General features: G+C 39.4%; 1 protein-coding gene across 1 annotated transcript in view; it reads right to left on the bottom strand.

Moving 5' to 3' along the window:
• Positions 1-17848, bottom strand: part of SPEF2 (sperm flagellar 2) — a gene marked incomplete at both ends in the record, with an annotated part of 174444 nt that overhangs the window by 40839 nt on the left and 115757 nt on the right. Inside the window, 3 exons of the mRNA XM_082651380.1 lie at positions 10832-11061; positions 13742-13880; positions 15833-15961. Coding sequence (XP_082507506.1) covers positions 10832-11061; positions 13742-13880; positions 15833-15961 — 498 coding nt within the window. The remainder of the gene's footprint in view (positions 1-10831; positions 11062-13741; positions 13881-15832; positions 15962-17848) is intronic.

The raw sequence follows: 17848 nt of genomic DNA, 5'->3' as shown, positions 1-17848 counted from the left end.
GTAAAAACCACGTAGCTGGATGATCTAGCCTGGCCAGTACAGCCTAGACTTCCTGAATTTGTGCCCTGTCTCTGAGACCAGTCACTGATTCTAAGGGTCTCTAAGAGCAGTTTGAAGGAGGGACCCTTGTCAGTTTTTAGAACCAAGTTATAGGCCTTGAACAACTAAATGCTGTGCCTCTTGAAGAAGGAGTGAGGGTAAAGAATTTGCTGGATGGTGTTCTCTCCTGATAGCCTCTCAGCAGAAGCCAAAATAGCTATGAACTGAATCTCTATAGACATTACATGAAGTACTGATGGGCTTACAAGGAAAAGGAGTTCTTATGGTTTAAGTGGGGACTTTGGAACACTGCAAAAGTGTTCTAGTTTCAACAGACTCCAGATTGCTTCCCTTGGAGAAAGACTGTCTTCCTGATGTGCTGACACTTGATGTTTGGGACAAGATGTACCTACCCAGAGCTCACTGCAGTACACAAAATGAGTGTTTTTGTTTTGGATGTTCACAATCCACAGGGAGCCACATACCTCATGGTTCAATTCCACCAGGTATTGTGGTTTGTTTCTGAAATTGCTCTGGGGTAATGCTGCAGGTGCCTACTAGGGTATGTGCACCTTCAGGATACTGAGCTCACATTTTGGATAATAATAAGTGTAGTTTGTATCAATATTGTATACTGTTATATATTATATAGATTCCACATATGTACATTAATATACGATATTTGTTTTTCTCTTTCTGCCTTATTTCCCTCTGTATGACAGTCTCTAGGTCCATCCACGTCTCTACAAATGACTCAGTTTCGTTCTTTTTTATGGCTGAGTAATATTCCAGTGTGTATATGTACCACATCTTCTTTACCCATTCATCTGTTGATGGGCATTTAGGTTGCTTCCATGACCTGGCTATTGTAAATAGTGCTGCAATGAACATTGGGTGCATGTGTCTTTTATTTTTTCTTTTTCAGTGTGATGTTATTTACTTTTTTTTTTTTTTAAATCTTTATTGGAGTATAATTGCTTTACAATGGTGTGTTAGTTTCTGCTGTATAACAAAGTGAATCAGCTATACATATATATATATATCCCCATATCTCCTCTCTCTTGGGTCTCCCTCCCACCCTCCCTATCCCACCCCTCTAGGCGGACACACAGCACCAAGCTGATCTCCCTGTGCTATGTGGCTGCTTCTCACTAGCTATCTCTTTTACATTTGGTAGTGTATATATGTCCATGCCACTCTCTCATTTCATCCCAGCTAACCTTTCCCCCTCCCTGTGTCTTCAAGTCCATTCTCTACATCTGTGTCTTTATTCCTGTCCTGCCCCTAGGTTCTTCAGAACCTTTTTTTTTTTTAGATTCCATATATATGTGTTAGCATATGGTATTTGTTTTTCTCTTTCTGACTTACTTCACTCTGTATGACAGTCTCTAGGTCCATCCACCTCACTACAAATAACTCAACTTCGTTTCTTTTTATGGCTGAGTAATATTCCATTGCATATACATACTACATCTTCTTTATCCATTCATCTGTTGATGGACACTTAGGTTGCTTCCATGCCCTGGATATTGTAAATAGAGCTGCAATGAATATTGTGGTACATGACTCTTTTTGAATTATGGTTTTCTCAGGGTATATGCCCAGTAGTGGGATTGCTGGGTCATATGGTAGTTCCATTTTTTTTTTTGTGGTACGCGGACCTCTCACTGTTGTGGCCTCTCCCACTGCGGAGCACAGGCTCTGGACGCACAGGCTCAGCGGCCATGGCTCACAGGCCTAGCCGCTCCGCAGCATGTGGGATCCTCCTGGACCAGGGCACTAACCCACATCCCCTGCATCGGCAGGTGGACTCTCAACCACTGAGCCACCAGGGAAGCCCCTATTTTTCATTTTTTAAGGGAACTCCATACTGTTCTCCATAGTGGCTGTATCAATTTACATTCCCACCAACAGTGCAAGAGGGTTCCCTTTTCTCCACACCTTCTCCAGCATTTATTGTTTACAGATTTTTTGATGATGGGTATTCTGACTGGTGTAAGGTAATACCTCATTGTAGTTTTGATTTGCATTTCTCTAGTGATTAGTGATGTTGAGCATCCTTTCATGTGTTTGTTGGCAATCTGTATATCTTCTTTGGAGAAATGTCTATGTAGGTCTTCTGCCCATTTTTGGATTGGGTTTTTGTTTTTTGATATTGAGCTGTATGAGCTGCTTGTATATTTTGAAGATTAATCCTTTGTCAGTTGCTTTGTTTGAAAATATTTTCTCCCATTCTGAGGGTTGTCTTTTAGTCTTGGTTATAGTTTCCTTCACTGTGCAAAAGTTTTTAAGTTTCATTAGGTCCCATTTGTTTATTTTTGTTTTTATTTCCATTACTCTAGGAGGTGGGTCAAAAAGATCTTGCTGAGATTTATGTCAAACAGTGTTCTTCCTATGTTTTCCTCTAAGAGTTTTATAGTGTCCAGTCTTACATTTAGGTCTTTAATCCATTTTGAGTTTATTTTTGTGTATGGTGTTAGGGAGTGTTCTAATTTCATTCTTTTACATGTAGCTGTCCAGTATTCCCAGCACCACTTATTGAAGAGACTATCTTTTCTGCATTGTATATTCTTGTCTCCTTTGTCATAGATTAGTTGACCATAGGTGCATGGGTTTATCTCTGGGCTTTCTATCCTGTTCCATTGATCTATATTTCTGTTTTTGTGCCAGTACCATATTGTCTTGATTACTGTAGCTTTGTAGTATAGTCTGAAGTCAGGGAGTCTGATTCCTTCAGCTCTGTTTCTTTCCCTCAAGACTGCTTTGGCTATTCGGGGTCTTTTGTGTCTCCATACAAATTTTAAGATTTTTTGTTCTAGTTCCATAAAAAATGCCATTGGTAATTTGATAGGGATTGCATTGAATCTGTAGCTTGCTTTGGGTAGTATAGTCATTTTCACAATATTGATTCTTCCAATCCAAGAACATGGTATATCTCTCCCTCTGTTTGAGTCATCTTTGATTTCTTTCATCAGTGTCTTATAGTTTTCTGAGTACAGGTCTTTTACCTCCTTAGATAGGTTTATTTCTAGGTATTTTATTCTTTTGGTTGCAATGGTGAATAACATGTTTTCCTTAATTTCTCTTTCTGATATTTCATTGTTAGTGTATAGGAATGCAAGTGATTTCTGTTCATTAATTTTGTATCCTGCAATTTTACCAAATTGATTGATTAGCTCTACTAGTTTTCTGGTGGCATCTTTAGGATTATCTATGTATAGTATCATGTCATCTGCAAACAGTGATGGTTTTACTTCTTCTTTTCCAATTTGTATTCCTTTTATTTCTTTTTCTTCTCTGATTGCTGTGGCTAAGACTTCCAAAACTATGTTGAATAAGAGTGGTTAGCGTGGGCATCCTTGTCTTGTTCCTGATTTTAGAGGAAATGCTTTTAGTTTTTCACTATTGAGAATGATGTTTGCTCTGGGTTTGTCGTATATGACATTTATTATGAAGTAGGTTCCCTCTATGCCCACTTTCTGGAGAGTTTTTATCATAAATCAGTGTTGAATTTTGTCAAAAGCTTTTTCTGCATCTATTGAGATGATCATATGGTTTTCATTCTTCAGTTTGTTAATATGGTGTATCACATGGATTGATTTGCATATATTGAAGAATCCTTGCATCCCTGGGATAAGTCCCACTTGATCATTGTGTATGACCCTTTTAATGTGCTTTTGGATTCTGTTTGCTAATATTTTGTTGAGGATTTTTGCATCTATATTCATAAGTAGTATTGGTCTGTAATTTTCTTTTTTCGTAGTTTCTTTGTCTGGTTTTGGTATCAGGGTGATGGTGGCCTTGTAGAATGAGTTTGGGAGTACTCCTTCCTCTGCAATTTTTTGGAAGAGTTTGAGAAGGATGGGTGTTAGTTCTTCTCTAAATTTTTGATAGAATTCACCTGTGAAGCCATCTGGTCCTGGACTTTTGTTTGTTGGAAGATTTTAAGTCACAGTTTCAATTTCATTATTTGTGATTTGTCTGTTCATATTTTCTATTTCTATTTTCTATTTCTTCCTGGTTCAGGAACGTTATACTTTTCTAAGAATTTGTTCATTTCTTTCAGGTTGTCATTTTAGTGGCATAGAGTTGCTTGTAGTAGTCTCTTAGGATGCTTTGTATTTCTGCAGTGTCTGTTGTAACTTCTTTTTCATTTCTAATTTTATTGATTTGAGTCCTCTCCCTCTTTTTCTTGATAAGTCTGGCTAAAGGTTTATAAATTTTGTTTATCTTCTCAAAGAACCAGCCTTTAGTTTTATTGATCTTTGCTATTGTTTCCTTTGTTTCTATTTTATTTATTTCTGCTCTGATCTTTATGATTTCTTTCCTTCTACTAACTTTGGGTTTTATTTGTTCTTCTTTCTCTAGTTCCTTTAGGTGTAAGGTTAGATTGTTTATTTGAGATTTTTCTTGTTTCTTGAGGTAGGATTGTATTGCTATAAACTTCCCTCTTAGAACTGATTTTGCTGCATCCCATAGGTTTTGGATCATCGTGTTTTCATTGTCATTTGTCTCTACATATTTTTTTTATTTCCTCTTTGATTTCTTCAGTGATCTCTTGGTTATTTAGTAGTGCATTGTTTACCTTCCATGTGTTTGTGATTTTTACATCTTTTCCCTGTAATTTATTTCTAATATAACGTTGTGGTCAGAAAAGATGCTTGATATGACTTTAATTTTCTTAAATTTACTGAGGCTTGATTTGTGACCCAAGATGTGATCTATCCTAGAGAATGTTCCATGTGCACTTGAGAAGAAAGTGTAATCTGCTGTTTTTGGATGGAATGTCCTATAAATATCAATTAAATCTATCTGGTCTATTGTGTCATTTAAAGATTTTGTTTTCCTTTTTAATTTTCTGTCTGGATGATCTGTCCATTGGTGTAAGTGAGATTTTAAAGTCCCCCACTATTATTGCGTTACTGTCGATTTCCTCTTTTATAGCTGTTGGTATTTGCCTTATGTATTGAGGTGCTCCTATGTTGGGTGCATATATATTTATAATTGTTATATCTTCTTCTTGGATTGATCCCTTGATCATTATGTAGTGTCCTTCCTTGTCTCTTGTAATGTTCTTTATTTTAAAGTCTATTTTATCTGATATGAGTATTGCTACTCTAGCTTTCTTTTGATTTCCATTTGCATGGAATATTCCATTCCCTCACTTTCAGTCGGTATGTGTCCCTAGGTCTGAAGTGGGTCTCTTGGAGACAGCCTATATATGGGTCTTGTCTTTGTATCCATTCAGAGAGCCTGTGTCTTTTGGTTGGAGCATTTAATCCATTCACATTTAAGGTAATTATTGGTATGTATGTTCCTATTACCATTTTCTTAATTGTTATGGTTTTGGTTTTGTGGGTCCCTTTCTTCTCTTGTGTTTCCCACTTAGAGAAGTTCCTTTAGCATTTGTTGTAGAGCTGGTTTGGTGGTGCTGAATTCTCTTAGCTTTTGCTTGCCTGTAAAGCTTTTGATTTCTCCATCGAATCTGAATGAGATCCTTGCTGGGTAGAGTAATCTTGGTTGTAGGTTATTTCCTTTCATCACTTTAAATATATCATGCCACTCCCTCTGTCTTGTAGAGTTTCTGCTGAGAAATCAGCTGTTAATCTCATGGGAGTTCCCTTGTATATTATTTGTCATTTTTCCCTTGTTGCTTTTAATAATTTTTATTTGTCTTTAATTTTTGTCAGTTTGATTACTATGTGTCTCGGCATGTTTCTCCTTGGGTTTGTCCTGCCTGGGACTCGCTGTGCTTCCTGGAATTGGGTGGCTATTTTCTTTCCCATGTTAGGGAAGTTTTCAACTATAATCTATTCAAATATTTTCTCGGGTCCTTTCTCTCTCTCTTCTTCTGGGATCCCTATAATGTGAATGTTGGTGTGTTTAATGTTGTCCCAGAAGTCTCTTAGGCTGTCTCCATTTCTTTTCATTCTTTTTTCTTTATTCTCTTCCACAGCAGTGAATTCCTCCATTCTGTCTTCCAGGTCACTCATCCGTTCTTCTGCCTCAGTTATTCTACTATTGAGTCCTTCTAGTGTATTTTTCATTTTAGTTATTGTATTGTTTATATTTGTTTGTTCTTTAATTCTTCTAGGTGTTTGTTCTTTAATTCTAGGTCTAGGTCTTTGTTAAACATGTCTTGCATCTTCTCCATCTTTGTCTCCATTCTTTTTCCAAGGTCCTGAATCATCTTCACTACCATTATTCTGAATTCTTTTTCTGGAAGGTTGCCTATCTCCACTTCATTTAATTGTTTTTCTTGGGTTTTTTCTTATTCCTTTATCTGGTACATAGTCCTCTGCCTTTTCGTTTTGTCTCTCTTTCTGTGACTGTGGTTTTTGTTCCACAGGCTGCAGGACTGTAGTTCTTCTTGCTTCTGCTGTCTGCCCTCTGGTGGATGAGGCTATCTAAGAGGCTTGTGCAGCTTCTTGATGGGAGGGACTGGTGGTGGGTAGAGCTGGGTGTTGCTCTGGTGGGCAGAGCTCAGAAAAACTTTAATCCACTTGTCTGCTGATGGGTGGGGCTGAGTTCTCTCCCTGTTGGTTGTTTGGCCTGAGGCAACCCAGCACTGGAGGCTACAGGATATTTGGTGGGGCTAATGGTGGACTCTGGGAGGGCTCATGCCAAGGAGTACTTCCTAGAACCTCTGCTGCCAGTGTCCTTGTCCCCACGGTGAGCCACAGCCACCCCCCACCTCTGCAGGACATCCACCAAAACTAGCAGGTAGGTCTGGTTCAGTCTCCTATGGGGTCACTGCTCCTTCCCCCTGGTTCCTGATGTGCACATTACTTTCTGTGTGCCCTCCAAGAGTGGAGTCTCTGTTTTCCCCAGTCCTGTCGAAGTCCTATAATCAAATCCTGCTAGCCTTCAAAAGTCTGATTCTCTGGGAATTCCTCCTCCTGCTGCCAGACCCCCAGGTTGGGAAGCCTGATGTGGGGCTCAGAACATTCACTCCAGTGGGTGGACTTCTGTGGTATAATTGTTCTCCAGTTTGTGAGTCACCCGCCCAGCAGTTATGGGATTTGAGTTTATTGTGATTGTGCCCCTCCTACCATCTTACTGCAGCTTCTCCTTTGTCTTTGGATGTGGGGTATTTTTTTGCTCAGTTCGTGTCTTCCTGTCAATGATTGTTCAGCAGTTAGTTGTGATTCTGGTGCTCTCACAAGATGGAGTGAGTGCATGTCCTTCTACTCTACCATCTTGAACCAATCTTCTCCATTAATATCTTGATACTAGTTACTCACAAGTATGTATTCAGTCATTTGTTTTAATGAAAGATTATTCATTTCTCTGAATAATTTTGTTTATGTAGCATAATTAAAGGGAACAAAATATAACTTAATCACATTGATACTCCTTGTAAATTTGCTAAAAAGAAAATCTTACTTTGGGTTTAGTATCATAATGATTGTTATATGCAAATATGTATGTTGCTTCCTAGAAAAAAATTCATCTATTCACCATATTTTAATATATTTTAGTGAGCTTGAAGTTTGCATCTTAAATATCATAGGTTAAATTGAAATATGTGAAACAGTGTAAGAAAATGCTCACACTTCTTGGCTTAGAAATAACAGCAATTTTCAAGTTCAAGCAGCAAGTTCTACAGGATTCCACATTTAGAAATGTACTACTTGCAGCCAGTTGCTCTATACTTTCAAAACTGTTATTACTTCAACTAAGATCGTCTTTTGAAATTGTAGATTTCTAGGGTAAATACCATGGGATGTATCGTAAAAGATTGTTTTCTAATTCTTGGAAGGAATATGACAAACACTTCATGTAAAAGACGGATTGGTGTGTATCCTTTGACAAGAATGAATAAGAAAGACTCAAGTCAAAGGATGTTTTTGGGGCCAGGGAAACTGGGAGAAGGAGTGAGTGGTAATCATTGGATTTCCTCAGGGAGGGGTAACATTAACATTTGCTGCCTGACTTCTAAGATGTCATCAGAGAACCTCTAATTCTGTGACTCTGGGATCCAGAAAATGGAATGATTATTATTTCACCTTCCCTTTATACATTAGAAAAATGATGACAATGAATATTATTTCTATTGATAGATCCCCTGATACTGTGCTAAGTATTTTACATGTATTTAAAAAGTGCCATATGCAATATATATATTTTCAAATAGTATAACTGAGCCAATAACAAAGAAAAGGGTTTAAACTCTTTGCTTATAGACCGTAACTCATTTTGTACTATCAAGATCCCCAAATCCCACAGTACTGTATAGCTTTGTCAATTCTGTGTTAATTACAACAATTATTCTTAAATCTGGATAATTCTCTAGATTGGGTGGCTGGAGGTGGTTCCCCAGACAGAGCTGACCTCTGCATCTGTTTTCCTGCAGTTCATGCAACTGGGGAGGGAGAAGCAGAGAGGTCCCTGACCTTTCCTCAAACATCCATACTCAAGCCGCAAACCTACACATTTTCTGGTGGCCGTTCCCCCAACTTTAAATATCCTCTGTATCCTTGACATCCAGTCACTCTTTACTTCTTTCAATTCCTCCCTCTGAGGTGTTTTTCCACACAATTTTCCTGACCAACCTCATTGCACACTGATTCACCTTTGCTTTGCATTCTTGAGCACTTTTATCAAGTTCAGATTCTGTTCCAGAGGAGCACCTAGATAGAAGTTTCTTCTTTGCTTGCCTTTTCAAATTACACTCTAAGTCCCTAGGGCAAGTGGTTTTCCTTTTACACCTACTTTTAAAAAATATATTTATACATAATTATCACCCTTCTCCTTTACCTCCCTTTCTTTCTTCTCCCTTCCTTCCTCTTCCTATCATACTTTGAAAGCCGTTGTATGCTACCAAACTCTGAAAATAGATAAATGTGTCAGTTGACATCTTTTAGTCTCAACGGTTTCTAGAGTTAATCTTCTAAGACATATGTATGTCAAGTTATAGCTGATATTTGTAATTTATGTTTAAACTTTTTTTTTTTTTTTTGCACTATGCGGGCCTCTCACTGTTGTGGCCTCTCCCATTGCGGAGCACAGGCTCCAGACGCGCAGGCCCAGCGGCCATGGCTCACGGGCCCAGCTGCTCCGCGGCATGTGGGATTTTCCCGGACCGGGGCATGAACCCCCTATCCCCTGCATCGGCAGGCGGACTTTCAACCACTGCGCCACCAGGGAAGCCCTATGTTTAAACTTTTAATTGAAATTCAAACTCTGATTTTAAGGTTGGACCCAAGAATGTATTACGATTATCGCCATGAATACTAAGGTCCTTTCTGAAAGGGATTATGAGTGGTTGATAATTTTCCTACTCAAATGCTCACCAAAACTTTAAATTTTGACCAGCTTCTAGTCACCCTAGTTTAGGATTAAAGCAAATTATACTTCACATACGTCTTCTTATTTTATATGTAAACAATATGGATAAAATGAAGAGCAAAAGCAACTTTGAAGAAGGAAATACATAATAAAAAGACATTGTAAGCCCACACAAAGGGAAAGAGGATGGAATCTACCTAACTGAAAGACTGAAGGGATTTCATGAGCTGGTTTTATACAACTGAGATTTTTTTCCTGTACCAGCTGATGGTCATATCTTTTTGACCAGCTGCTTCCTGCCTAAATGTTGCCAACCTGAGTTTGTGTTCATCCACTGCTGTAGTGTGTGCCTTTATATCTTGGAGGTGTAGGCCCACTCAAGCTGATTAGATGAGGTGACACTTGCTAGGGTAGGGGTCTACCCAGGGAAATGTTTACATCTGTTTCACCCACTGGGCTTAGCAAGGAAGTCTTCAGACTTAAAGTAAAGTAATACTCTTTTGACTAATGAGATCTAATGTGGTTTTCTGGGATAACTGAACTTTAAAAAAATAAGTGAAGTATAAACATTACGAAAGTGAAGTTGTGTTAGTACTAGACAAATGTCAGTTGACTATTCTCTAGGGAAAAGTAATGGTTTTTCCAGTAAGTAGGAGACGTTAGAAGATAAACCTCTTTATGAGAGGCAACTTAGTTTAGTGAGAAGGGGCAAAACCTTTGAACCTGAAGAGTCCTGATTGATATGTGACCATAGGCAAGTTCTCAACTGCTTGTGACTCAGTATCCTGACCTATAAAGTGGAGATGATAATCCTACATGTTCTCTCAGAATTACTTGTGCTATCAACTAATGGAATTCATTGATGAATATCTATAAGTAGAAAGATCCCAAATTAAAAAAAAAAGCCTGTGTAGATGCTACAGAGCCATAATAATAAAATTTGAAGGAAATCAAGAATTTGTGTGCAGAAAATAACATGTACACTTACATGTGAACAGATTAATTAATTAATCAATCAAGCAAATATGTGTTGACAAAGGTTCTGCTCTTGGTCTATGAAACATTGAGGGAAAAGGCAAACATAGAAGGGAAATTCTCTACTCCCTGGTCTCCCTTCCCAGACTAGTGGGGGAGACAGAAACACAAACTCAGAATCCCAGCACAAAACTTAAACTAGAAGTATGCACAAAGACAGTCTCTCAACTGCCAGACGGAGTAATACTCAAATTTACCCACCTGCCAGCCAGGGGCAGGGAGGGCAGGAGAGGAGAATTACCAGGGATGAGAATCACCGCACTGCCAATGTATTAAGCACTGTCTTGCTCTGTTTAATTCAGATCTATGTTGTATGAAGCAAATATGAGATAAATTAGAATGAAACAAGGGCTTGTTTTAGTGCCACACAATCCCAGAGGGCTGTTTTTCTTGTGGACAGGTGATGGCCATCCTGGTTAATCTTAACCTTATTTTGTGCTCTTTTCATAATAATTACTTTTCCTACCTTTGGGCGCCATCTCTAAGAACTGATCCCGAAGATTGCCAAGCCGTTCGATGGTCAGGGTGCCGTTTTCTTCCCTTTCTACAGGTGGAGGGCGTATTGGAGTAGACAGGTCTGGAAAGACTTTTATATCACCGTTAATGCAGAAGTCTTCTTGGTCTAAATAAAGTGCATTCTGAATTTTGGTTGATGTTTCAATGTGATAGCGAGCTACCTCAGTTAATTTTTCCACACTGAAAGTGGAAAAATGAATAGGGTTATCTCCATTAAAAATACTATCAGATTAATAGTGTTTGCTTATTAGATATACACACAGAGTTAACACATTGGAAAGTTTAGAAAATTTGGCTAAGCTAGAAAATTCAATCCGCATGATTAAAAAATTCTAATTTCTCCTCAAAGCCGTTTGTAAAAAAGCAGGGTATAAATAAATAAATGTAGATTAGAAATAAAATACATGCTCGTTCAGGGCTAAGAGTTACACATTTTATACAAAGTTGAGCAAAAAGAGACTCCACTAAAATGGTTTTATTAGTATTAGAACATATTTTACTATATAAACGATTATGTCAATAGATATATTCATTTTAAGTATGAACCAGAATAAAGTTATATGACAGAAAAGCCTGTAAAATATGACTGTTAGAATAACACATGTATTTGGAATCGGGACAAATTGTATGTAAAGTGAATCAAATTTGATAATGGATGTCTAGAAAAGTGGCTTTTCTCTAACTTTATAACAAGGAGTTTGATGTTATTGAAGACACATTTGACAGAGTGGACTCTGACGAGATAACCCATTGAAATTGCTTTGCTATCTTCACAGAGAATAACAATTCCCAGCTAAATCATGTGGTATAAGCAGCAGTAGTTCAGAACCTTGTGGTGCAGTGGGAAGAGCCCTGGAAGCTGAGCTCTCATTGCAGACCCCTCTCCAGCCATGGGTCCTTGGGAAATGACTCAAGCTCTCTGATTTCCTCATCTTTGCAATGGAGCCAAAAACACACAACTCCATACCTTATGGTTATTCATGTGAAACCACATAGGGCATAGATTTAGGCTGTACTGGGGATTATAGTTATGGCCTTAATTAAAGGTCACTTTAAAGGCCAGAGAAATTTAATACATAAGTACAATATTACTGTATTACAGAAACAATCTTATTTATGTCTTGCAATAAAGATTGAACATGGCAGAAAAATGCATATTTAATCTGCTTTTATATAACTCTGGAACACCAAATATTTGTATACTGAAAATTAAAAATATATATATTAGTCACTTTCTTTCAAAAGACAGTCTGGAATTTAATTCCAGCATACTGTATTTGTGAGTGTCCATATAGTCTGTATTATCCAGGTACTTTTTGTTTGATGGTGTTTACGTGCTGGAAGCAAAGGAAAAGGGCACTGGCTAGCTACAGAGCTTGTAGCCCTGAGTGAGGAGGGACTCCAAATGTAGACACCCAGCCAGAACCAGCACAGCAAAATAAGTGCGCCATCTAGTGGAAGGTTACCAAGAGTAACCTTCTCAGAAAGGGCAGGCGGCGGTGGTGGGGGGGCGGCTAGGGAAATCCCATGAAAATGGAAAGTGGGATTTGAAGTTCAAAGGGATCTGCTAGGTCGCACTATTTCTTTTTCTTCTTATCACTGGAGAATTTTTGCAAGAACCAAAAGAGAAAGCATAGCTTGACAGTCCTAGGTTTTAATTTCTTGTGGCCATATTCAGAGGTCAGATATATATATATCTGACCTCACACACACGCACAAGATAAATCTGAGAAATACGAGTTCATCTGATAAAAAAAAAAGAAACTTGGCCACGTGCCTCTTGATGTGGCCACAAGGATGGGCGCTGTGAACCCTAAGAATGAAGAAGATATGCTTTCATTTGTAGGCAGCAGGCAGAGAACAGAACTGAACATCACTGCTTCACAATGCTGATGAGTACCGGACAAAGTATTTTAAGCACTACTGCAGTGAGGTTACCGGGCCGAGGGGTGTGTGTGTGTGTTTTACTATAGAGCAACAGATACAAACAACTAGGCTGAGGATTTTACAACAGAACTTTCATTTTGAGACAAGGACTGGAGAAAACAAACCCTAACAACCGTCTTCTACCTGGCTGATGTTGCTTCTGAGAAAGTTGCCATTTGTATACTACGTACGCCACAACTTCCAAATTTTCAGTAAATGTTTATTGCAAACTGTAGTGTATCACAGAATCTAGATCTAGTAGAAACCTTTAAAATAGCCTGGTTGGAGTGCTTTCTTTTACAGATGAGGCCTATGGGGCCCGAAGTGGTTAGGCATGCTGTAATATGTGGACAAGGAGAGATTCTCCATCTCCTGGACCATCAGGTTTCCTGACTCTCCATTGAGGGCTGTTTCCGCCCTGCTGAGCTGCCTCTTTATGCCTTTCAGGGGAGAATTAAGAGGATGAGACTTGCTGTCACTCACTAGTAATGAGGATCTGGAAAGCCTTTGGAACCCAATAGAAAAGTAGAACTGGCTGTCACAAGGGAATCAGCCTAACGGGTAAAACATTCCTGTGAATGATTTCATCTCCCATTCATTGGCCCTGACTAATAAGTCTGGCATTAGAAAGATATGAAACATTATACTACTTCTAAAAAATATTTTTAAATTGCTTATAGTTTTACCTTGTAAGCTAAGGTCCTCACTGAGCAGGTGAAAACCAAACTCATAAATAATGCGCCATAGCGCCCTTTGATACATGACTTACTATTGTTAAAAAGAGGCAACACAAATGCATATGTGATTTCCCAAAAGGTCAAAATTTCCATTTGTAAATGTAATTCAAGTTTGTAAACACCTTAAAAATCTTTGTCAATTTTGGTCTTCAGGAATTAACAAAGTAAATATTTTAAAAAGTCACGCAGTACTTTACCTGGCCATTTCGTTCAAGTACCTCTCACCGAGCCACTTTTCCATGAGTTTATACACCTCAACTGCCTTTGTTACTAACTCTTCCAGGAAAGCCAGTGCTTTTACCTTGATCAGTTCAAGTCTGAACTGTGCAGCTGTCTCTATTTAAAAAGAGAAACAAACATTGTTTACACGTTTTATATGTCATGCATTTTCTGATTAGCCAAATTCAATTTTAAACCAATTACGCTTCAGTCTGTGAAACTTCAGGCGTACACCTGATACACCAGTATGGATAACTATACCCTATCCATCTCAGAAACAAAGCAATGTGTGGTTAGACAGTTTATTTAAACCAAAACTATAATTCAGCTTTACACGTAATTGCACTTTATTGCAATATACCCTTTGATAAATTGTAATGGGAAAACACAAATAGATAATTTCTGAATTTCAAAAAGGGGGAGGGTACTAAGTCTCTGGATCTCCCGTCTTAGAACAGGAGGGTGAAGCCCGTGGTCCCAGCGCCCATTGTTGCTCTGGGCACACAATGAGGTCTGTGGATTTTCCTCTAAAATATCTGTCCAATCTTTCTTCCTTGCTTTTTCTATCACCACGATTGGGCACTGCTTTATGTCTCGCCTCAACTACAGCAACCGCCTCCGTCCTGCTTTCTCCAAGTTCCTTTCCCCACCTCAAATCCAAATCCACTTCCACCCGCCCAAGAGTAACCCAGCTCATCTGCGCACGTGCTCACAGGTGCTTTCTGCTCAGAATTCTTCACTAGCTCCCAGTCGCCATAAGGGAAATGTAACTTTCTGGCCAGGGCCTATGCGACCCTCCACCTCCCTGATCACTCTTTCCCAGAATGTGCCTCAGACTCCACAGCTAATCCCCACTAGTCACCTAGCTCTCCTCCCCCTTCCCTGCCCCCGCTGTCCCCTGTGCACATTTCCCACATTCTTCCAGTTCTTCTCAAGCATGAATTCATCTGCTCAGAAGTCTTTCTTGACTCCCGCCATGCTTCCTTTGTCCTGTCCGCCTAATTCCAATATCACAACATATTATAAGTGATTGTTTGCATTTCTCTTCCTCTAGATTGGATTTTATTTTTGTCTGTTGTTTTGTATATATATGTGTATATTTCTCTCAACTACTACAGGACCTGGCACATAGTAGAAACTCAGTAAACATTTACTATATAAACGAGTGAATTTAGCTACACTAGGGGCCACATATAGAATGAACTGAAGGATGAAGCATACTTAGCTACTGAAAGCAGATGTGGGGACAGGCAACGGGACAAGCATGTGTCCTGACTTCCTGTGTTCAACATCCTTCAGATTTTACTCTTGCAATTATGAAAGCAGGTGGTAGGAGGACGGAGACAGGGAGAAAAGGAGAGAAGCAAGGGATGGAAAGCATCTTGAGGAGTTAATTGTTTGAGTAGTTAATGGGTCCCAGCTTACCCAATGCTGCATTTTTATGGTTTTGACATCTAGTTTATCGACCATGGTTTCTTTCCAATCAGGATACTTTGGCTCAATTTCTTGATCTTTTCAAATGCCATTTTGAATTTATTATATGACAACTGGAAGAGCCAGAAGAAGACTATGTCTTGTAAAATTGTTGCTCTCTTTAGAGGAGGAGGCCCTTGAACATTATCGATCTATGACTGGCTCTTCTGTGGCCCCTGCTCCCAAGAACTCACTTTCAGGACCCGTTAGCCTTTAGTCAGGGTTTACCTTCCTAACGAGAGGCCTAAATTATTCTTATTATAATATAGAAGAACTCCTTAGGTAGCCCCAAGCTTTCTTTTAGCCTGCAAAATCACACCAAGTCTAAAATACTGCTTGTTTCTTTTCTTTGAGATTTTAATTACTGCTGGTGCTCTCCTAACCTCTTCTCAAATTCCCTTTTTGAGATCCCAGCAGACAATAATAGGACAGTCAGATCTAGTCTTCATACGGTCACATGAAAACAGCCAACTGAATGTTGTACCTTTCAGTTAAGTTTGCTTTGTGTCCTCATAGACAAAAGCCAGCCAGGGGCTGTTTGCCTACTGGTCTGTTTTCTACTTAAAAGTATCATCTTAGTTCTTTCCAATTGCTACCTTCAAATTGCAGGGCAGCAAGATGCTCTTCCTTTATTCTGAGCCTCAGTTTGTTTTCTATTTCCATTTCTTCAGCCTCCTCTGCTGTTACTATTACAGGAGTGGTTTCTGCCATTGGTGGGGATTTACCTGAAAGGGCAATGAAACGTGCTGAGTTACCTGGCAACATACAAGTGTACACGAAGGGACTTGGATAAAATGAGGACAAAGTGAAGTGTGTAGGGTGATACACGTCTGGTGATTTGGAAAGGAGAAACCCTGGTGTGAGTGATGAAATATTGATAATCTTTCCTTGAGAATTCTCCATGTGGTGTCTGGCTGGACACATATAATAATACCCCCATTTGTCTAGCATCATGGAAAAATGAGGTGTGTGGCTCATGCAGACAGGGTTACAGACACCAAAGAGGATGCAATTTAGTGTTTGGGGACAGAAATTAGCAAACCCCAACATAGCGTTGGCCACCTGGAGAAGTACCGCTTCACAAGGGATACTTGTCTTGGCCAAGTGTTTCCCAGGTCCTCATCAAGAGAAGATCAGAGAATAACCTCAAGCAGATAGGTGGAAATGTAGCTGATGGTCAAGAATTCGTAATCTACTTATTGTCTTTTAACTAGTGCTTAAATACAAGTACTTTAATGATTACACACGAGAATTAGAAAATAAGAATTTGCCAGTGTTTGGGCTTCCCTGGTGGCGCAGTGGTTAAGAATCCACCTGCCAATGCAGGGGACACGAGTTCGAGCCCTGGTCCGGGAAGATGCCGTGGAGCAACTAAGCCTGTGCGCCAAAACTACTGAGCCTGCGCTCTAGAGCCTGTGAGCCACAACTACCGAAGCCTGCGTGCCTAGAGCCTGTGCTTCGCAACAAGAGAAGCCCCTGCTCACCACAACTAGAGAAAACCCATGCGCAGCAACAAAAGGCACAATGCAGTCAAAAAATAAAATAAATTAAAAAAAAAAAAGAATTTGTCAGTGTTTGAGAATTTGCCCATAAGAAATGGCAGTGAGATTCTAGCTGCAGGCCACGCTTGTACTATTCTACTTAGTTCAATAAATCTTTCTTGAAGGTCTGATCTCAAGGGGTTCAAATTTTGGGAAGAAGACAAATGTAAACAAAGAAATATAATAAGATGTGTTAATTTCAATAGCGAACTTAAGTATAAATTACAGATGAAAGAGCCCTTAATCTCTCTGGGTTTCTGTTTTAACATCTGTAAAATTAAGAGATTGGACCCAACCAATTATTCCACTAAAGTAAATAGGAAGCATTTCCTTCAAATGCTGCTTGTTTCCTTTATGTTCCGCATCTGAAATGGACCAAGGTCGCCTGTTCTTTACTGTGGGGCTACCCTCTAGCTGCTTGGATGGACTCCATCTGGAAAGCATTTTCTACCCCTCAGATGGAGTGAGATAACTGCGCTCTCCAGGGACCTCTACCTCCCCCATAAAGAACAATGACCGGTCACATGTCTGTCTCTGCCATTAGACTACAGTCCTATCAGGGCAGGGAGCACGTTTCTGCTTTTTTAAGTTTATCGCTGTGTCCTTAGTACCCATCCTCATCATGTTCTGCATGTCAGGGGCCTAACAAACACATCAGGAGCAACTGATCAGTGGAAGGACTTTTGCTCATGTGCTTCCCTCTCTTCCTCTCTTGCCTCAAGTCACTGCAAAAATGTGCAAGTGGAAACATTCAGAGGCCAGGGTAATGTTTGTGGTAGAGCCCACCCTTTCCCCTTTTCATTCCATCCTGCCTCTGAGGCTGAGTTTTAGGTAGGAGGCCTCCAGGAGAGAAGGACTTGCTTGAATGAAACCTGAAACCTGAAACCTGAATTAAACCTGAAACTTACATACTCAGAATTAGCTTTTAACACTTTCTTGATCAAGGCAGCCAGTGTCAGCCCCCTTGCACACACTTTTCAGATTACATAGTGTCATCTTGGAGTTCTTTTCACATGTTCAAAACTATCTTTGAGATTTATTTCACCCTGGATACACTTGGCTATTCGGATA

The sequence above is a fragment of the Grampus griseus genome (genome assembly GCF_964374135.1).
Source record: "Grampus griseus genome assembly, chromosome: 3".
NCBI classification, from domain to species: domain Eukaryota; kingdom Metazoa; phylum Chordata; class Mammalia; order Artiodactyla; family Delphinidae; genus Grampus; species Grampus griseus.
Note: the sequence above shows the minus strand (reverse complement) of the source record. Positions and strands in the feature narration are given on the sequence as shown.